Source organism: Telmatherina bonti (genome assembly GCF_933228915.1).
Source record: "Telmatherina bonti genome assembly, chromosome: 18".
In the NCBI taxonomy this organism is placed as follows: Eukaryota; Metazoa; Chordata; class Actinopteri; order Atheriniformes; family Telmatherinidae; genus Telmatherina; species Telmatherina bonti.
Window position 1 is genome coordinate 21,437,423 of NC_136616.1, and position 22,375 is coordinate 21,459,797.

Sequence of the window (22,375 nt, forward strand, 5' to 3'; positions counted from 1 at the left end):
GCAGTGATTATAGCTATAGAAACATTGAGCTGCCAAACAAATATTAACATTTCCTTTTACTTTATTATTATCTCTACCCTGACAAGGTCTTTGATCACTGGTACTGATAATGCAAAGGGGTTTTGTGAGAAATAGATAATGTGTACAAAGGGCTTCAATTCCATGCACGGTACTGAAGTTATCCACTGACTCCTCTAACTCATATAAACATTGTAATATATTAAATGGTAATATTACATAAATATTATGGTGGTAAATCATTTGAGTAACTGTGTAACAAGATGCTCCTTTGCAATCTCATCACATTTTTTATTGCTGATGAGTGGTATGACCAGTCATTTTACTTATTTTACTTGTACACTAAGATACTTAAAGGTTTTTGAAGAGGATACAACTTTGGAAAATAATTTTTCCAAAGTGCATATGATGGACTAACTTCAGCAGAATGGATGAAAAAATGTTGCATTACAAGTTTAATGTCATGAGAAGATTAAAGAAAAGGCAATCCATAAAATTAAGATTTTTTTAAATTTTATAATGACTGAAAAGATTTCTTAGAGACACAACGGATTCATTTACACCATCAAAGTTCCTTAAGCCAATATAAGGAACTGAGGCTCCACTAAAGGAGATTTCTCAGTGTGTCCAGTGGGGAAGAAAGATGTCACCAGGCTTTATGCCAGAGGTTTAGAAATCCAGGCCACAGTCCCCTATTTTTTCAATACAGCTGTGCTTAAACACACAGGACTGACTGAAATTAACAAGTCATTGTGCACAACTTCATTGACTGGAGGATCCATTCAATGTGAGTCAGGTGTGTTGGAGCAGGAATGCATTGAAAACCTTCAGGACAGCAGCCCTTGAGGGCCAACTTTGGACAACTTTGATTTTATGTCTTAACCCTATACATCAAGATCGTCATCAGGATCTTCCTGGTCATAGTCGTCATTGGCATCGGGTTCGTACAGAATTCGTCCTGATCCAGGGCCTGAGTGAAGCAAAGCGGATTTTCTGTAAGATATGGGAAAGAAAAAGTCTTTTTTTAAACCCTTAATTCAGAGAAGAAACAAATATGTATAAATCGAGGAAAGTTTCTGACTTCTCTTTGCTGAAGACAAATGGAAGTGCAAGTTTCTCCTTTGCCTCACGCTCTGCCTCAGACAACCGAAGATTGAAGGTCAAGTTAGCTGTTGGGTCCTGGGAAACACAAAGAAAAATTTTCTGCCGTCATGTCCGTCCACTTTTCCTCTATTTATCTAAGTATGACACAAAGAAAATAGAGTTATACTGCACCTGTTGTTCGTCACTGTCATTCTGTTTGTGTTCAGGATTGCAGGGCTTGCTCTGCACTGTGACTGTAAGATCCTCTTTGATGCAGAATATCTCCTCCTATAAATAAAAACAGAAAACAATCAATTTACAGCAAAAAAAAACAAACAACAACCCCAGAGCAAATGCTGCTTACGTCTTGTACAACTTTCCCCGATTTTGAGCGCTTTGTTATTTTAGCCATTGCTTCATCTCCTTTCATCCCAGGTGTCACAGTGATGACTGAAGTTGCTAAGTGGCAGACACTTCCCACAGTTCCCTTCTCATGCATGTCTGCATGGAGTAGGCCTATAATAGCTCTCACAGCTCCCCCTAATGAAAACACAGAAAACAACTCTTAAGTCAAGGAAGTCATGCATTGTCTTACAGCTTTACTTCAAACTGAAATAAGTCAGTATAGGTTCATCATATCAAAACTTTTTGCTTTTAATTGAGGACAAAAATCACTACTGTCACTCTGACATGCCTTTCTATATCCAAACAACACTAGAAAGAAGGTTCAATATGACACATACACAAAGTTTATCAGTTTTTACCTTTCTTGAGTTGCTGAAGTGTCTTGCAGACAGCAGGCGGATTCACATGTCTCAATATCCATGACAGAGAGTCAATTACTAATGTAGCTGGTTTGAGATGTGATGTTTGTTTAATCAGATGCGTAAGCTCCACCAAACTAAACTGCTGAACTGTGAAAGCTGGGTCATCAGACCATCCAAGTGGATCTATATAAGCATTGTGAATGTGTAGCCTAAAAGAAACAAAGGAAATAGTAATGAATAAGTTACATGAATAAATGTATTGCCATTTTATGTTTAAACTAGAAAAGCACTTGGAGAATACAGACTGCTGTTAAGTAGCTAATTTACAGCCATATTGTGATTTCAATTCTATGTTTTAGGTCTATATGAATTTCTATGGATACACTATTAGATTCCTAGATACACTGATAAGGAATCCACTGTGTCTTGGCTATATTGTAGTGTTTGGCACATGTTTAAATCTTAATTTGCTGTCTTGCAGTGATGAAATTTCCAAAGATCCCCAATTTTTCTGTTCTGGATTGTAGTATACAAAATTTTGCCAGAATCCAGATCTATCTTTGATATCTTGTAAAATTTACTGGGAACTTCTCCTATATTTCTGGCCAGTCACTCAGACCCTTTATTGTGGAGTTATATGCACATATACTTAAAATGCCTACTGCCTGATTTGACTTTCCTACAGCTAAAATAACTTCTAAACCACTTTAATCAATCTATTAAAATAGATATTGGCGTCTTCTCTGGATACAGAATCAATTTGAACTTATTAAAGGTGATGCCTTTGGGCAGCAAGAGAGAAAAACCTCAATTTCCATTTGCCTTTCCCTTTAAATGGTTCACTTCAGGATTTGTTTACTTGACAAGTTATTAAGCCTGTATTAAACAAATTTTATTTCCTTGTTTGAATGTATTGGATTGCATTTGTGGAGATGGAATTTCCTTCCTAGATCATGGCTGGGTCATGCTGCTATGTTAAGAATGAACATTCTGCCTCAGTTATTATACCCATTTAAAATAATTACTATAATTGTTTTCCCCCCGTAATCGATTAATTAAATAGATGGTTTTCCTTGTTAATGTGGTAAGTTAACAGAAAATATAAAATTCAGAAGCCTTTTTCTGATATTTACAGATAGAGGACTTCACCAGGAGGGACACTCTTACCAACTTGAAGTTATTCAAGCAGCACAGAAAGTTTGTTTTTTTGTTTTTTTTTTTAAAGTGAAGGGACATTTCAATAAGCATTATAATGTTTTTTTTTTTTTAAAAAAAGTATGAGCCCACAAATACTAATTATCTAAAGCATAATTGGCAAACGGGAACTAAATATGGGCTTTACAGAAGATCAATGAGACGCTGCTTTGAAAAGTGTGAAGACATTAAGTGTTTGCAGAATAAAATAAAAGCTACACAACTTAAGATGTTACACAGAGAAAACATATCCCCATCTCAGCATCATAAGTTTGATGCACAACTTTACACTTTTGCCTCAAGTGAAAAAGCAAGACGGGCAATTTAACCACTGTGGTTGTGTTACAATATACTGAGTTTTTGGATTTTTTTTCCAGGCAGGAAGTAAACATCACTATAGCTCTAAATAGATGAAGGAAACACACATAGACATCATATATACGTAGACGCCTCATTGAGCACTAGAGAGTGAACCAGCGTTGCTGCCATATTGGATGGGTCTCCGCTTTTGAGTTTTGCTGCAGCGTCAACGTAGTTTCCCCACAAAACTCTTTTGTGGAACAACGCGTATATATTACACACTAAAAAAAGAATATATAATATTAACACAGTGAATAATCTCCTGAATGCAAGTGAATTGTTAGAATTATTATGATATTATTATTAGAATTATTCCTACACACCAAGAACCCAGTAGAGGCAACACAGGATTAAAAAGTAGAAGTAGAAAAAAAGCGTAGCTTCATATATGAGTAATGAAGCCGAGCGCTGGAGGATTTAATGTACTGCACAAAGGACAATCATGAGGCAACAAGTGGGGAGAAGACATTACATTTAACAAAGAATGAATGAAGAATAAAATAAACCTAAATTAACACTAATACACACACACACACACACACATATATACATATATATACACATATATACACACACACACACACATATATATATATATATATATATATATATATATATATATATATATATATACATATATATATATATATATATATATATACATATATATATATATATATACATATATATATATATATATATACATATATATATATATATATATATATACATATATATATATATATATATATATATATACATATATATATATATATATACATATATATATATATATATATATATACATATATATATATATATATATATATATATACATATATATATATATATATATATATATATACATATATATATATATATATATATATATACATATATATATATATATATATATATATATACATATATATATATATATATATATATATATATACACATATATATATATATATATATATATATATATATATATACATATATATATATATATATATATATACATATACATATATATATATATATATATATATATATATACATATATATATATATATATACATATACATATATATATATATATATATATACATATACATATATATATATATATATATATATACATATACATATATATATATATATATATATACATATACATATACATATATATATATATATACATATACATATACATATATATATATATATATATATATATATATATATATATATATATATATATATATATATATATATATATATATTTTTTTTTTTTTTTTTCCAACACCAGTCTGAGACAAAATAGAGTCCCAGTTCTGTGCAAGTAAACACCTTTCAGGACCCATTACAGTTTGCATATCGTAATGGACTTGGGGTTGAAGATGCCATCATATACCTGCTCCAGAGAGCACACTCTCATCTGGACCATTCAGGCAGCACTCTGAGGGTCAGGTTCTTTCATTTCTCAAGTGCTTTTAATACCATTCAGCCTGCTTTGTTATGTGAGAAGCTCCATAAATTCCAGATGGATACCTCCACAACCACCTGGATCTATGACTACCTCACAAACAGACCCCAATTTGTGAGACTGAAAGGTTGTGTGTCTGAGATGGAGGTCAGCAGCACTGGTGCACCACAAGGAACTGTACTCTGGCCATTCCTCTTCACTCTGTACACCTCAGACTTCCAGTACAACTCTGAGTCCTGTCATCTGCAGAAATACTCTGATGACTCTGCAGTTGTGGGGTGTATCAGGGATGGACAAAAAGCAGAGTACAGAGAACTGGTCAGTCAGTTTGTTAAATGGTGCGGTGACAATCATCTTATATTAAATACCAGCAAAACAAAAGAGATGATTGTTGACTTCAGGAGGAAGAAGAATAAACAAAGCACTGTTTCCATCCTGGGAGAGGAGGTGGAGGTGGTGGAGGAATACAAGTATCTTGGAGTTCAGCTGGACAACAAACTGGACTGGAAATGCAACACTGACTACATCTACAAGAAAGGTCAGAGCCGACTGTACTTCTTAAGGAAGCTGAGATGGTTTAACGTCTGCACCAAGATGTTGCATATCTTCTATAAGTCTGTTGTGGAGAGCGCAGTCAGCTTTGCAGCATCTGCTGGGGTAGTAGCATCAGAACCAGAGACTTGAAGAGAATCAACAAACTGATCCAGAAAGCTGCTTCTGTGCTTGGAGTAACTCTGGAGCTGCTGGAGCTGATTGTCCAAAGAAGAATGCTGCACAAGCTGATGAAGATGATGGAGGATTCTTCACACCCTCTCCACAACACAGTGATGAAACAACAAAGTGTGTTCAGTGAGAGGCTTCTTCAGGTCCGATGTAAGACTGAAAGATACAGAAGATCATTCCTGCCAGCAGCCTCCGGAATAAGACCTCCTCAAATTAATTAGTATATACTACAATATTGAATTTCCCTTTGGGATTAATAAAGTACTTTTCATTTCATTTCATATATATATATATATATATATATATATATATATATGTGTGTGTGTGTGTGTGTGTGTGTGTGTGTGTGCGTATATATGTATATGTATATATATGTGTATATATGTATATGTATAATGTAATGTTACTTCTGAGTACTATATTTTATTATTAAACCTACATAAAATGAAACATCCTGGGTCTAATGTGTTGCTGTTCTGTATACAGCAAAATCTGGATTGCCTTCATTAAATCTTACTCCAAGGTTTTTGGAAAGTTAGCAGCCCTTGTGTACCAGGAAATGTCCCTTGGCAGTCTAAACCTATCGCAGCATAACTAAGGGATAGTTAGATAGCTAATGATCCCTAACTATTAGACTTATCAAAATATTTTAACTTAAAAGCACGTTGTTTTTTAATGTTTTACAGTGATCTGTATCATAACAATATCTCTGCCCTTTGTAACAAACCAAACTGTGAGGAAAAACAGGTAAAAATCCGTGAAGTTATTGTTGTGGTTGGACCTACACCTTACAAATAAATGCATTGGAGGCGCATGGGAGACCCATCCAAGATGGCGGCGCGATGAGACGTCAGCTCGTATAGGCGGCGTGATACAATGCGGCGTCTACGTATATATGATGTCTATGGAAACACATAAATCATTACCATGTAACTCAATGTCTTATTTGTCTTCCTATGCAGTTTTATTAGCAGTTGGCAAACAATGTACAGATGTACATTACTGCCACCAGCTGGTAAGGAGTCAAACTTCTGGAATATCAGTATGTCCAGTTAAGAAGTCTATGGTTAAGGAGTAATGCTGATTGTGAATCAATTCCACCTTAAGTTTACAAATAGAACAGACAACAGATGGAAAGAGGCAAATAGCAAGGTGACCCCTATAAAAGAATGATCCTTCTGATTTGTGACTACATGCTTTGTGACCACATTTACATGCTTTATTAGCACTGCTAGAGCCATAAAATTTACCTAAAAATCCACTAATGTGCATGTTTCTGCTCTGACAGTCAGAAATAAAGTCTGAAGGTGGTTAGAGAGGCCAACACCCACAAGTGGGGCCTGTGCACTGCACAACCCTATTAGCATTTACCAGAGAACACCAAGATTGGCATATTTGCCATCAGCACCCTGTGCTCTTTATGGATAACAGCAAGATCCCTTCAAGTTATTTGCAAATCTGTAAATAAGCTATTCATTTAACTCATGTGTGTTAAATTGGGGTTACCTCTAAAACATGCAGCGCAGTGGTACTTGAACACTGGTATGGCACATTTCATGTACAAGACTATTCAAAATTATTTATATTACATAACTGGTTTGGCATGGATCTGTGATAGTCTTGGTCGATATCCATGGAGGTCCTCACAGATTAGACACAGTGTGCTAGCCAGAAGTACCCTGACTCCCATTTGGAACTGGGATGAGATCTTCAGACCCATTGTCAAACTACATAATGCTTCAGCGGGACCAGAGTTCCTTCTAATGCATGGCAATGGTTGACTTTGTGTGGTTGGAGTGTGTCAGCAATTCCTGCATGAGAAATGCACTGATGCTATAGACTGGCCTGCCCGTTCCGCAGACCTGAATCCAACCCGTACATCAGGGAAATCCCATCTTGTTCCATCCACTGCCACCACATTGCACAACAGGGTGTCCAGGTATTGACTAGTGGCCTGATCCAAGTCTGGGAGGAGACTGTTGGAAGGTCATTCATCATCTCAGCAGGTGCATGCCTAGATGTTGTAGGGAGTGTATACAGGCACGTGGAGGCCACACACTACTGAAACTAATTTTAAATGGCATTCACAATTTCCAAAGAAGTTGGGTCAGCCTGCAATCTGATCTTCCAACTTTTCGAATATGATTCTGAATCCAGACATCCATGGGTTAATACTTTCATACAGTAGATCCTATTTATGTTATTTTATTCCAAACACATGCTACAATGTAATAAAGATGTCCCACTGGAAAATAGACTTAGACTTATCTGAAATGTGATACTTAAGTATTAACTTTCTTTTATTTTATAACAGTAGAGTTTACATTGTTTTGCTTATCCCTCTAATGTAACCTTGCTTTTAAATGTTTAATTTCTGCATTAATCTATATTTAAGAAGGTTTGAGAGGGGTAATTGTTGTTTAAAAAAATGTAAAAAGAAATCCATAAAAATACATGGAAGAAAAAATTGATAAATATTCTTAAATGTGAGAAACTGAACAGTGAATCTTTTGCATTTTGTTTTTCGAAAACTCATTAGAAAAATGCTGATCGCCAGCTTTAATTACCTCTGTGTGACTGATGTTTTTAATCCAAATTTCAGCTCCTCCTCACTCACGTCAAAGCCCAGGACGTGGACAACATCCTCCCTAATAAAACATGTCAAGGGAAAACTTATTTATTGTCAGCAGATACATACTTTACTCGTGTTATTTGATTAAACGTAATCGCAAACACGACTAGCATTTCTTTAAATACCTGCTCAACGCAGCGTTGATGAGGCTCTTGAGGAGGGTACGTCCAGAGTAACAACTCGAATCTATGAATATATAAATTACACGAGTTCATCATGTCTGGTTAACAAAGGTCTGTTTTTTTTTTCTTCAAAAATTATATGTAATTGAGAAATTCTAGGCGTTTACCTTGTATTATAAGAAACCCTCCAGTATCAGTGCCTTGTAAGACCTCTGACAACATTGTACTACCTGACTAAAGAAGCCACGCTTAGATTTGGCTGGTTAGCATTCTTTTAAATGTTGACAAAACGCGAGAAACAAAAGCAAAAATGACACCGGAAAAGAACTACAGTTAAATACTAAGAGCAAACTTAATGTCACAGAAAAGATATTGAACATATAAGGTGTTCTTTAGACAATCAAAGTCTAGCTAAACTCGCTTGGTAGCATGTTTAGGTTCCTTAGGTTTAAAAACACCATATCCCATACTTCCCTAGGGGTTAACATAATTCTGGGAAACGAGTACAATAAAGTCGATAATTCCGGTTTAAGTGACGGTAAAGGATGCATTACAAACTACATTACCCAGCATACACTGTGGTCATAATTTCACTGCTGCTTCAAGGTGGCTGCTAAAGTGGATCAGAGTTGTTGACTGACCCCGCCTACCCGCAAGCCAATAACCAATCAGCTACTTCATCTCAACCATTAGAGCCAATCACAACAAAATGTCCCTCCCGCTGCGTCCTCAGAGAAGATCCAACGTAACGTCGAACCCTGGTTTCTGCCGCGCACGAACAGGACCGTGCGTAATAAAGCCCAAACTCTGTTCGTTTGAATGTGTTCATGGAATGATCGAAAAACTTAAACAGAGAAGTCCTATTATGGATCTACAATTATTATACGCACTTATTTAACGAGATATTGAACTTCCGATGTCTTTTTTCAGCGACGGATTTCTAAATGCATGGACGAAAAAAGGGGGAGCTTTAAGTGCACCACGTTAAGCGATAGAGGAATTACTATTTTTGATTCTGTAGCGGTGGGTACTGAATCCACATCGAGGAAATATTACAGCTTTGACTCACAACGGCGCTTCTCCAAGTAAAGCCTCATCAGTCATCGGCACCACACTCGGAAATAAGGTGCAGCCACGCCGGGAGGGAAGCAAGCGACGGCCGCCGCCACTCTCCGGCTAGCTCGCAAGCTGCTTCTTCTTATATCGAGGCCTTGTCGGTGAGGCGACAATGCTTGACATAATGTCTGATCACCAAGGTACGTCTCATAGTTATTAGTAAAAAGTTTTAATTTAACACTAGGATTGTGACGTTGCTGTGTTCATCGTCAAACTGTCCTTTTTGCGGACTTTAAACTTGCTAGTCTAATGTAAATTATGCCTAATGCTAGTGTTATTCTTGGTTGCGTGTGCTTAGTAGCATGATTTTCAGTTGACTAAACTATTAATTTTTGTTAAAAATGCCTAGAAAGCCGTGTTGCTATGATATTAATACAGTTTATTTAACTAGATCATTGTTGTTATCTTGCCGAATATTCTCAGTATAGGTCAGTTAGCTTGCTAGATAGCTAACGCGCCTTATCAGGCTAACGTTGAAAAATTATTACTGAGTAGTCGATGCTGTCACAACACTTAAAACAACATTAACTAATCAAATGTAAACAGAATTAGGTCTATTTTCCTCACACAAGAATATTTATCATTACATTGACTCGAACCTTATAGCAGACACGCCCGATGAAATGTTAGCGGCACCTTGCTAACACCAAGTTAGCCCCCAAACTGCCTTCTCCTCCAACTTGGGTCTCTTCCATTTCAAGAAATAAAGTGTGATGTGCAAGTCGACCAGCTGGTCGATTGTTAGCTAGAAGTTTCGTTTTCATGTATCAAATTCAATTTACAATTTTTATAATAGGACCTAGATGTGATTTTATTAAGTCAAGCTAGCTCGATTAATATTTACAGTTATCGCTGCAAACGCGTAATCTGATGTTAGCTTCCTATCTAGATATTCGCTAACGTTAGCAGATCGATTAGATAAAATTGTTACTGACGAAATTTTGACATCCATGTCACTTACACTTTTTAAAACCACGCTTTAAACGACATTAAAATGTTTATGAAGTTCAAAGATAGTGACTAGCTGACACCGGTTGCGGTTGTTAAAAGTACATAGCAACAACTAGCATTAGCGTACGCTGGCATGCTTTGTAATTGTTAGGTTACAGCTACAGTAAATAAACTTTTGGCATTTTAACATATCTAAACAGTATCTAGAGGTGGATCAAATGCTTCTTGCTAATAATCCAGATTAAGTTACTGAGCTGTGTTAGCAGGCTAATGCTAGCATTACTCTCCTCGTTTTTCAACACACCCCCTTGGCAACTCCGTGCTCGACAATTTTTCCAGCGTTTCGTGACAAAAGGTTTAGCCAGTTAACACGTCTCACTTGTAACTTACACAAATATCTTCCTCTTCCTCTCTACCAGATTCACTGTTGACGTGCAAAACGGAGCCTCTTGTGAGTAATGTTATTTTGGATCATTTATTCGCTTGAGCTAAGTTATTGTGGTTTTGCTTCGTCTAACATGTGTGCTCTCTCTGTAGCCCCCCGAAAGGAGAAAAAGGACTGTTGAGGACTTCAACAAGTTCTGTAGCTTTGTCCTGGCTTATGCTGGTTACATCCCCAGTCCTAAAGAGGTAGGCTGCTCTTAATAGTATAGGATATATGAAAGTTGGCTAAAACCAAAGCTGCACGTTTTTCATTATGTGCTGTGATGTGGGTATGAATAAGGTGAAAATGTAAAGCTAGGTACTTGTCCATTTTTCAGGGTTTCAAGGTAAGTGAAGTGAGCAATAAGAGATAATTCTTCTGACTCGATAAGAAATGTCACTAGTTGGTTATAGAATGAATTTTTACTTAAATGGAAAAAAAAGTGTTAGTGTGATTAATTTATTAACTGAATGACCTTGCATGAGTAGGGTAATGCCAGATCAGGATGTGATTCAAATCTCATAAATCTGTTATGACATGTTAAACAGTTGACAAATCTATATTGTAGTAGTTTCAGTCAGCAAGTATTCCTACAGAGATGTAGTCACCTGGTTTTTGCATTAAAAATTTGTTTTATCAGTTTTGGAGAATAAGCTGTTATTGTGCACTTTTCAGCTTTTTAAATATAATTTCTTACATCTAGACATGTTCTACTATCCTAAGAAAGAAAAAAACAAGATAATTTCAGTATGATTATAAGAATGTGGAATATTAGTTTTGAATTTTAGTAAATGATCATTATAGCTTGGTATTAAAATTAAGTTATTATTCTTACTCTGTAGGAAAGTTCCTGGTCTCCAACTTCTTCCAGCTCTGCGCACAGTTCAGGATTGTCGGCAGATGGAGGTGGAGGGGGCAGCAGCTCCATGGGTAATACTTGGGCAGATGGGAGCTCCGACATTCACACCATCCACACGTTTGTCCGCAAAGCTCGAGCAAATAAGGGCAAAAATATTCGCCGCATGCACTCTGATAGCACTCTGCTGGACAAGATGCGCCTTAAAGACTCTTTATACGAAAGCCAGGCCACCACAAAGGCAGAGCGCAAAAAAGATAAAAAACTGAAAAAATTGTCTCTGGGCTCTGCCATGATTGCAGCGGATAGCGGCAGCAGCGAAAGCGAGAAAAGAGCCCGCATCAAGCGCAGCAAAAACTCCTCCAAACAGCCAAAAGCCAAGAAGCTCAAGAGTTCAGCTGCTCAAAGCGAGACAGACTCTGAGGCACGAAATACGCACACGGAGGTACGTGCTGTCAGAGAGGAGCTGTCTGCGCACGGGGGCTCCACTTCAAGCATGAAGACACAGCCAGATGAATCTATCAGGGAAGCAGAGATGAGCTCCAGTGAGGGTGAAACATGGATTGCTGATGAAGACATTATGGTGGAGTCAGGTAGGACACTGCTTTCATTTCTCCTTAATGTTTTTTTTTTTTTTTTTTTTTTTTTTTTTTTTTTTTTTTTTTTTGCACTGAATCATGAATGTTTAATAATAAACTTTTGTCTCTTTTAAGCTGTCCCTTACTCAATGTTTAATGTGTACTGATTGATAATTATGCATTGCATATAGAGTACTTAAGTCTGATACCTTTGTCCACACAGGGGATGATTCATGGGACTTGATCACCTGTTACTGTGGGAAACCATTTGCGGGACGGCCGATGATTGAGTGCAACCAGTGCAGCATATGGGTGCATCTGTCGTGTGCAAAGATCAAAAAATCAAACGTTCCTGACATCTTTTACTGCCACAAGTGCAGAGACCTGCGGCGGTCAGGACACAAAAAGGACACCTAGAAATGAAGAGGATGCAAGGGACAAGCAGCACTCCCTTTTTTTTTTTTTTTTTTTTTTCTTTCTCCTTTCTTTTATTTCTTGCTGTCCTTTGACAGTCAACTAATTTACTTTGATGCCTACAGCCAAAACAGCCTAAATTATCACCTGGATGGCAACTGTATCATCAGTTTGTAGTAGTATTTTATTTTTGGGACAATCACAACCATTCTTATTTATCCCTCACATTTTTGTTTTGGTAACTGAAGAACTGGACGTAAGACAACAGTGATGGTTGAGTCATTTATATCTGATTAATTCCAATGTAACTTTTTTTTTTTTTGTACAGGGCTATTTATGTGCACAACATTTTTTTTTTCCAAACTGGTCTTCATCTTCATTGAGAATGTTTTCTCTCTTTGAAAGAATTGGATTCTCAGTTTGACCATTTCCTTTCAACCTAAAATCAATTTTATAAACTTTAAAAACTGACAAAAGTTAGCTTATATATTGTATGTCTTAAGAGATGAAAGTTGTCAATCCTTTCATTTGTTTAGAATATATCATAATGCTAGATGGGGCAGCTCTTTTAATTTTTTATACACAGTATATATAAATATATTATCACAGTTTTTTTCTTCTTTTTTTCAGTGGCGATCACTGAACTTGAAAGTAAATAGTTCTCATTCTTCAATGACGGATAATCAGAAGTGACCTCCGCGTAGCTAACTTTGAGGTTGCACACAGACAATTCTTTCATCAGTGCTCTTTTAAAATATAAACCCAGATTTGGTTTTTCTCTCCAAACATGGCTGGAATTCAACCATCTGAGCTGCGTCCGATAAGAATCTGCACCCTGCGACATACATTCATAACCAAGCATTTGCTACTTCTGCCTAGCTTGTCTTTCAGTCATCCGTAGCCATGTATCATAAACATTTACATTGAAAGCGGTTCGGTTTTGATGTTTTTGTTTTGTGTGGTTTTCTTTTATTTTGTGTGTGTTATCAAGGCATCTGATACAAGGAGGGTAACGTTGCTGTAAAACAACTGGTTGCAGCGAATTTTTGCTGTCAGCAACCGAGGCTTGTTTATGAATGGTTGTATAAAAAAAATTAATTTTTTTTTCATGTCATTTATTTCTTAGCTTTCTGAGAAGCGGGATTAGAGATGCACCCGTAACAGAGAAAGGACACAAGATTGTCTCTTGTTGAGAACAAAGTGGTAGTGTACAGGACATAAGGCTGTGTAGGTTGTGGCGTTTTTGTTTATTTGTTTATACCACATGCTTTTTTTCTGTTTCTTTGTTTGTGGGAGAGTCTTGGCAGGTCTTTAGTAGCAGTTACACTCTCTGCACAACTTCAATTCTGTGTACATATCTTGTTCTTTGACAACTGTACATATGTGAAAGTGAAGAGAATACCCAAGCAAATACTATATTTTCTGCAGTCTGATATTGTTTTCTTTAAATGTAGCTTGAAAAATAAAATCCTTTAGGAACATAAAAGTTGTGTTTTTTTTCTTATTTGATTTTGAAGGACACAAAACAACCAAGAGTGTTATATCACATTTTCTTTTAATAGATGTTGGCACACAGCAAAAAAAAAAAAGTTTGTCGTGTTGGTCTTCCGCCACTAGAGGGCGGTGGTTAACATGAAAAATCACTGGTATGACGGTAAATTAAATAGTTAATGAATAAATATAAAGATACACAAAGTTTTGATGTTGAGGGGGACAAAAGATGGTGGGTAGCTTTTAATCCAAGTTGTCTCTTCTCTTGACATCCGGTCCATCCTGCAGAATAAATACAATGTAAATGCTTAGTTCTTCATCTCAGGTGAGAGCAAGGTCTACGAATTAATAGAAAACTTGTGATTGGTTCAGGCATATCTCCTTGTATAATGGTAATCCTGAGTTTTGTGTGGGCAATAGAAGTCAGCAAGTATGTGAGAAATATTAATTAAAACACTGATGGTGATGTTGCTCTTTATAGCTCCAATATGTATCCCATTACAAATCCTATGTACAGTAACAATAATAATGCCTTCTGTGTTAATAGAAGGCATAACTCATTGCATTGCAGGTTATTTGTCTGTTATGAAGTGATCTTTGAGACTAAATGAATATAAACTGGGGTTAAATGCAATTTTAACTTTCAGAGCAGTGCACATGCAGTGTGTCTCCACATTGCCTACCTTTTTGTGTCGGAAACCGGACATTTGAAAGCGGCCAATGGAGTCCATAGGGGCGATTTTCCACCTGAACATAGCAAAGAGAGAACAACCAACTCAATTTGTCTCAATTGTGTAATTAATTTTCCCAATTCTTGATTTTAAATTTAACCCCCAAAAAGTGTATTTGATTTAAATCAAGAATACAGAAAATCTTCCAAAGTAAAAGCTTTCAGACTGTGTTTCTTCGTTAATATATATATATTTTATACAACTTGACAGTAATGCTTTGAAATAAGAATTAAAAACATTTATGCATTTACTGAGTTTAGATCCTGTGTCCTCACCTCTTTTCACTGGCTTTGCGGTTGTACTGGTTCTGGTGATGTTGCCGTGTTGGGATGATGAGACTACTGTCTGCATCCCTGCTCATCTCTGCTGCATCACCCACAGAGAGGTCGCTGCCGTCTATGTGATCTGACAGATGGGAAAAGACCTCCTGGTCCACCAAGGTAACTTCCTAACAAGAAAAACCAGATCATATAGACTCCAGATGGCTGAAAGGTGGTTAATTTGCAGTTTTAATGTTGACTTAGACTTACCCTTTTGCTTTTTAATCTGCTTGGTAAAGCTGCAGCAGATATTTGCTCTAGAAGCAGGTAAAGAGTCACGAAGGGGAGCACACATCTGGACCAAAGCATCTGCATGGCGAAAGACCTCCACAGTCAGCTGGATATGGATGCAACCACACAAGAAAATGTCTGTAATGTCGACTGAAACAACTGCTTACCTTAAATCTTGTTTTTCTCTGGTTTTGGTGCTCAACAATCTTGGTTGCAGCTCTGTGAGTCTGTGGCTGTTGATCACTGTGGAGGGTATTTGTAGCCATTCTTCTAGGGTGGGTTTATATTGTGAGGGTATAATGGGGCTGTTTAGGCTAAGAGGGTGTGTGTGTGAGTGAGTGTGAGATGATTTCAGACATGCTAATTAAATGTGCCGCCTTGCTGGCCAGCATTGCCATCATTTGTTTCCAGCCTCTATAGCCATTCTTTAGTGCTGACAACATGCCTTAAAACACGTAGTTATATACACATTGTACATCTCCCCCCCTCCACACCCTGGATGAGGACTGATTTGAGCATGATAAGGCCATTTTGTTGAGGATCTAGCTTACTGTTTACGGTCTTGCCTTGGGGCATTTTATTACCCTTGAGCCAGTTTTAACTCATTTGGTTTGGGCTTTTTTCTGTCTTCAACATGAATATGGATAATTGTCTAAAAATTGTGATTTCTTTAGTCAAACACATTACATATAGTAAATATATTTTGTTTTTACATTTTATGGAAAGAAATTCAAACTTGTGAAGTGACTGTAGAAGCTCAAGCTGAAGCAAAAGGTTTTTGTATAAGACAAAAATAAAAGGTTTTGTGAAAAAATTGATTTAGGAACATAAATAACTAAACATTTTTAACTTTATATTGGCATCATCCCATAATTTAAAACCAGCAACGGTCATGTAAATCATTTAATTCCATTTTTTATACAATTGCATATCATATCCATATCTTTTCTGTGCTCATTTTTTTTCAAAATTCAGTATGTATGCTTTTTTTTTTTTTTTTTTACAATTAGACAAAAAAAAAGCCCACTGACCTCAATTCTAGTTGCACTTTTTGGTTAGCAGCTCAAGACTTTTCTTCATGGTCAAAATGACTTGTTGAAGGTCAAACTGAATATCAGAATGGGGATTTAAATGACTTTATATATAATATAGTTGTTGGCAGTCTAAGCATTTTTCGAAACAACTGATCAACTAGGATTTTCACACAGGATGGCCAGAAAAAGAACAAACATTAAATGAACAGCCCTTAGCTTGACTAAAATACCTTGGTGATGTCAGAGGTCAAAGGTGAGAAGGCAGGCTGTTTGGAGATGGTAGAAATGTAATTCCATGAGAATTGTGACGATCAAGATGTGTAGAAAAGCATCTCTGAACACACAACCTTGAAGTACACAAGCTACAGCAACAGCAGTAGCTTAGTAATTAACAGCAGTGACCACACCATGTGCCACTTCTGTTAATTAATAACAGGAAAGTGAAGCTACAGTGAAGCTTCAAACAGACTTTCCAAAACTGGACAATAGAAGACAGGAAAAATCTTGTCTGATCCATGAATCTCAATTTCAGTTTCAGCACAATTAGGTGTAAACAACATGAAGACATGGTTCCTTCGTGCCTTTTACCAACAGTTCGGACCGCTGTAGTGGTGGTATTTTGCTGTGGGGGATATTTTCTTGGTACACAATGGCTTCCACAGTCATCCGATTGCAACCCAGTAGAGCGCCTTTGAGATGTGAATGGGAAATTCTCCTTATGGATGTGCAACCGACAAATCGGCAACACTTGTGTGATGTGATCATGTCAACATAGAACAAAGGTTTGGGGGAACCGTTTACTACACCGTCTTGAATTTAGGCCAAATGCTAACAAGAGGTACCTAATAAATGGGCCAGTGAGTGTATTTCAGGGTAGTATGCACACCCTTGTTTACATGATTGTATTAAGACATCAAGACTCATAAAGCAAAGTTATGAATGTAAAATCTTCCAGTTTGTGTCATTGTAAAATACTCTGGTGTATTATTTTGTCTTGCATCAAGATGTTCTCTCTCCATTTAAATAATACAAACACACATCTACATACCTTAAAGCTGCCACCACTGTGTGACTGTATGTCTTTATGAGCCAGTTAAGTTCCAGTTTACATTTAGACGTGTCCAGACTTCATTTAAGGCCCACTTTGATATAAAATGTGATCATTTCATCATGCGATGAAGTGTTGTGATGATTAATAAATACATTCTCGAGTTAAGACCAAAGTGAATTTTATGAGGCTTCACCTTTAGCAATGATAATAAGTTTGTTCTTGAATTTATTTTAATATTTGTGTCAAAGTTGTCAAGCTGAGACACTGTGTTGAAAAGTCACGTTGACACGTGAGTTGACAGAAATACTGCACTTTAAAATTGCACAAATTATTTTTCTTCCTTTTTTGAAGACAGTGATGTCTGAAGTACAGTAGTGTCCCTGCAGCAGACAGTTAATTGTTTATTGTTAAAAGGATCCCTATTAGCTGTCACCAAGGTAAGGTAAGCTGGTCTTATACAAAAAGACAAAACAAAAAGATACACAACATGCAAATTGTATTTGCAATTATATTCTAAAAACAGTAAACTATTGCAAAAATCCTTATAAACATCAGAAATCATTGAAAAAAAATAGTCATACAATAAATGTATGTAATATCTACTTGTAAACAGCGTATTCTCAGAAGGTACTTAAAAGATACTTTGCTGTTCAGTTCATGTATGTTTAATGGCCAATTATTCCAATGATTGATTTCAGGATAAATAACTAATTCTCTGTTCTCACAGGAGAAGTTTTGATGGGGAAGCTAAGCTAAGATCCATTCAGAAAGGAACAAAATATTGTTATAAACCATCTAAAACAACTCAAACCTTAAATAATTGATCATTGATATAGGTTAGATTATGGATTTAGAATTTTTTCATGCCTTTATTTCAAGTTTAAGTCATTTTAGTATCCCATAATGCAAGACTTTATTTACAGACAGGTCTTCAGGGAAGACATCTCAACCTCAAACAATAAAATCCACTCACATACACCAAACATTTGACAGTTAGATACTTTGTTTCACATTTTTTAAAACCACAAACATTAATGTTGTAACACTGTTTGTGGTTTATTGCAGTACATATTAGGTTACAACACTTTGACATACAGCATGAATTGTTTTATTCTACGTGTGCACAGTCTGATTGAGGATGGAAACCATGTTGATGTTGCTCTCTTGCGTAGTTAACACAAAATAAATGCATTATTTTAAATTCTCAAGCAAAAATAATGTTTTTTAAGCTACTAAACTACCTTCTTAGTGTAAAAAGCTGCCTGAGAAGTTTCATGTAACTAATTAAAGCAAGCAACTATCACACACAAACGTATTTTGACAAAGATAACAAGAAGCATGTAAGTCAGTTTGTAAATGAATTAAAGAAAAAATCAATATGTGTCGTAATTTGGTGGAAGAATAAGAAAAGAAAAAGTTCAGAGACAAAAATCAGAGATAGTATCAGAACTCCAGTGTGTGTGGTAATCTGGAAGACTCTGTTTCGCCCGACTTCACTAGCAGACCGCCACCCAATGCAGACCACACACATCACTCCGCACCACTCTGTCTCCTCGTCCATCCGCCTGACCTGCTGCCTGGGTCTCAGTAAAACGAAACAGAGAGGAGACAGAGTAGCTGGGATGGATGGAGAGATTTGCAGAGGATTGGGCGGGGAGGTCTGCTCACAGGGTATGCACATTCGGACACGTTTTCACTTTTCCTCTTTTCCACCCTGTCCTAATTATTTCTATTTTGGAATGCTGAGACTCACCAAACATAGAGCCAGTGCTGATAGATCAAGCGAGTATAAATAAACCATGACAAGGCTGGCAGCATGTTCACAGGGGCAGAGGCTAGATAGGCTGCACTGATTACCTCTATTATCAGAGACAGGCCTCATTAAGAGCCTCTGGATGGGTGTGTGACATGTGCTTTCTTTTACTACAACACAGCTACTAATGTCCTTAAAGGTTTAGATTAAATCAAGTGTAAGATTTAAAATAAGTGATTTACTTTTACTCTGTTGATGTCCTATGATCTTTTAATTACAATTAATGCTATGTCAGTACCTTTTGAACCCAGTATACACTTACTTGAAATGAACTATTGATAAGTAGTTGTACAGTTGGTCTATTTAGATAGTTTAATAAAAAAATTAAAAAAAAAATATTTAGGCATTTCTGACCTTCCTTGAAATAATAGTTGTTTTTTTTTTGTTGGTTTTTTTTTACATGATTTTAAAAATCACCTGGTCCTTCATAGTCTTAAAACAAGGTATGTAAACTCAGATGGGTATCAATAAAACTGTGTCATTATTTAACAAAAGTAAAACCTAAGTTCAGGAAAGACTCAAAACATCCCTAAAACATATGAAGGATTGTCAAGTAAAAACTTCTCCTCTTCAAAAAGAACATGAAGACATTGTTTAGGTTTGTTAAATTGCATCTGAATTAATAACCAGATTTTAAAAACAATCTTCTTTGGACAGAAGAGACTAAAATGGAGATGTTTAATCATTAAGAACAAGGCCATCAGAGACCCAAATGTGCCATAATAGCAGAAGCACGTTGTACCTCAACAGTCAAACATGGCACTGAAGGACTGATCTTTGTGGTTTGGACCAGAACACCTTGCAGTCACAGGTTGACAATGTGTGGTTGACAATCATCTGTCTGTCATCATGGCTGAAATTGAGCCATGCAATAAGACAATAATCTCAAGCAAAGCAGCAAATCTACACTGTGCGCACAATCATTAGGCAAGTGAATATTTTGGCCACATCACCATTGTATTCATAATTTCTAACGCCAAGCTGTATAAACCTGATTACTTATTGGATTGAATGCATAACAGGTGATGTGTATTTATGTTACGAGGGAGGGTGTGGTTTAAGGAGAGCAACACCTGTCTGTCTGTCGGAGCTAAATGAAATGATAAAAGTAGCTCGGTCAACTTACTTCTCAAATCTAGTGTCATGTAATAAGAAAAACCCTAAAGTCCTGTTTGATACTATTGAAAACCTTCTTGGGCCTTCATCTCCACATGTTCCAGTGTATACACAGGAGGATTGCAATAATTTTTAAAACTTCTTTGTGTCCAAAGTGAAAGACATTAGGGCCAGCATCAGTCCTTCTTTAAATAACTTATGCCCTGTGTCAGATAGTGTTCGGATATGGTCCTCGTTCACTCCTGTCAGCCTGCAGAATGTGAAGGCTTTAGTGGACAAGATGAAACCTTCCTCAAGTCTGGCAGACATTCTACCGACATCTTTGTTTGTGAAGGTTTTTGATGTAGTTGGTCCTTGGGTTGTTAAATTGATCAATCTTTCATTGGAATCTGGCTCAGTCCCCAACTACTTCAAACATGCAGTGGTAAATCCCATCCTTAAAAAAACAAATCTAGATCCTGCGGAACCAAGAAATTATAGGCCCATATCAAAACTTCCTTTCCTTTCTAAGATCTTAGAGAAAGTAGTGGCTGAACAGCTAACTACATTTTTGGAAGAAAATGATTTTTACGACAAATTTCAGTCAGGTTTCCGCAAAAAGCACTCCACTGAAACTGCCTTATTGAGAGTTTCAAATGATGTGATGATGGCCGCTGACTCTGGTCGCTACACAGTTTTGGTTTTACTAGATTTAACGTCTGCCTTTGACACAGTAGACCATGACTTATTGATTGATCGACTTAAATCAGAGATGGGTTTTTCTGGGACTGTTCTTCAGTGGTTCTCCTCATACATAAAAGGTAGAACCTTTAATGTTGCGGTAAACAATATAATGTCTCATGTGTCTAAACTGTCGTGTGGAGTGGCCCAAGGTTCTGTCCTGGGACCTGTTTTGTTTCTTTTGTACTTATTGCCTCTTGGCCGACTTATTTGTGGTTTTGAAAATGTATCTTATCACTTTTACGCTGATGATATTCAGTTGTACTGTTCCTTCAATGATTCAGAGTTTTATTTTTTATCTATGTTGTTAGAATGTGTGTCCTGCATTAAAAACTGGCTCTCCTCAAATTACCTTCAGATAAATTCTAACAAAACAGAAACTCTGATCATTGCCCCTGATAAAAAGATACCTATGATCAAAAACTATCTTGGTGCTCTGGGACCGTCTGTGAAAACCAGTCTCAGAAACCTTGGGGTTGTGTTTGATCAGGCCATGTCTTTGGAGAGTCACACCCGACAACTGACCAAAAACAGTTTCTATCATCTAAGAAACATCTCTAAAGTAAGGAGGTTGTTGTCAAAATCAGATCTTGAAATGATCATCCATGCTTTCATCTCGAGTCGCATTGATTACTGTAACTCTGTTTTCACTTACATAAATAAGACAACTCTAAATAAGCTTCAAATTGTGCAGAACTCTGCTGCCAGACTTTTGACAGGTGCAGCCAGAACAGCCCACATCACCCCTGTTTTGACACGTCTTCATTGGCTTCCTGTTAAATTTCGCATAGATTTTAAAATTTTAGTATTGACCTTTCAGGCGTTACATGGTCAGGCCCCTCAGTATATCACCGACTTACTATGTCCATACTCTTCTGGACGCTCTCTTCGGTCTTCTGGCCAGAACCTCCTGAAGGTTCCAAAAACTCGTTTTAAAACTCGTGGTGACCTGTCTTTCCAGTCTGTTGCTCCCAGACTCTGGAATGAGCTGCCTCTGTCCCTTCGTGTGCTTGACTCTGTGGACTCTTTTAAAATGCAGCTAAAGACTCTACTGTTTAGAAGAGCTTTTTGTTGATTCTTGGATGATTTTAATTTTTGCTGATTGTTGCTGATTGTGTTATTGTACCCATTTTTATGTACA

General features: G+C 36.6%; 2 protein-coding genes across 2 annotated transcripts; one reads left to right on the top strand and one right to left on the bottom strand.

Moving 5' to 3' along the window:
- Positions 1–54: 54 nt before the first annotated feature.
- elp5 (elongator acetyltransferase complex subunit 5) lies at positions 55–8,822 on the bottom strand. The gene is made up of 8 exons (XM_079257969.1): positions 8,556–8,822; positions 8,392–8,452; positions 8,202–8,282; positions 1,866–2,077; positions 1,466–1,641; positions 1,294–1,389; positions 1,100–1,197; positions 55–1,011 (listed from the first exon to the last, which is right to left on the bottom strand). The coding sequence occupies exons 1-8, from the start codon at positions 8,608–8,610 to the stop codon at positions 903–905; spliced, it is 888 nt and encodes a 295-aa protein (XP_079114095.1). The 5' UTR covers positions 8,611–8,822; the 3' UTR covers positions 55–902.
- Positions 8,823–9,167: 345 nt separating this feature from the next.
- Positions 9,168–14,151, top strand: phf23b (PHD finger protein 23b). Its single transcript, XM_079257321.1, has 5 exons — positions 9,168–9,644; positions 10,875–10,906; positions 10,993–11,085; positions 11,722–12,328; positions 12,537–14,151. The coding sequence occupies exons 1-5, from the start codon at positions 9,617–9,619 to the stop codon at positions 12,728–12,730; spliced, it is 954 nt and encodes a 317-aa protein (XP_079113447.1). The 5' UTR covers positions 9,168–9,616; the 3' UTR covers positions 12,731–14,151.
- The last annotated feature ends 8,224 nt before the right edge of the window (positions 14,152–22,375 follow it).

What these genes read in the sequence shown, in the direction of transcription:
- phf23b (XM_079257321.1), top strand. Translation starts at nt 9,617, where the DNA reads ATGCTTGACATAATGTCTGATCACCAAG. An exon ending in CGTGCAAAACGGAGCCTCTT is followed by an intron (nt 10,907 to 10,992) that starts GTGAGTAATGTT and finishes CTCTCTCTGTAG; the next exon opens with CCCCCCGAAAGGAGAAAAAG. An exon ending in ACATCCCCAGTCCTAAAGAG is followed by an intron (nt 11,086 to 11,721) that starts GTAGGCTGCTCT and finishes CTTACTCTGTAG; the next exon opens with GAAAGTTCCTGGTCTCCAAC.
- elp5 (XM_079257969.1), bottom strand. Translation starts at nt 8,610, where the DNA reads ATGTTGTCAGAGGTCTTACAAGGCACTGATACTGGAGGGTTTCTTATA. An exon ending in CGGGGAAAGTTGTACAAGAC is followed by an intron (nt 1,390 to 1,465) that starts GTAAGCAGCATT and finishes TTTTATTTATAG; the next exon opens with GAGGAGATATTCTGCATCAA. An exon ending in ATGACAGTGACGAACAACAG is followed by an intron (nt 1,198 to 1,293) that starts GTGCAGTATAAC and finishes TGTGTTTCCCAG; the next exon opens with GACCCAACAGCTAACTTGAC.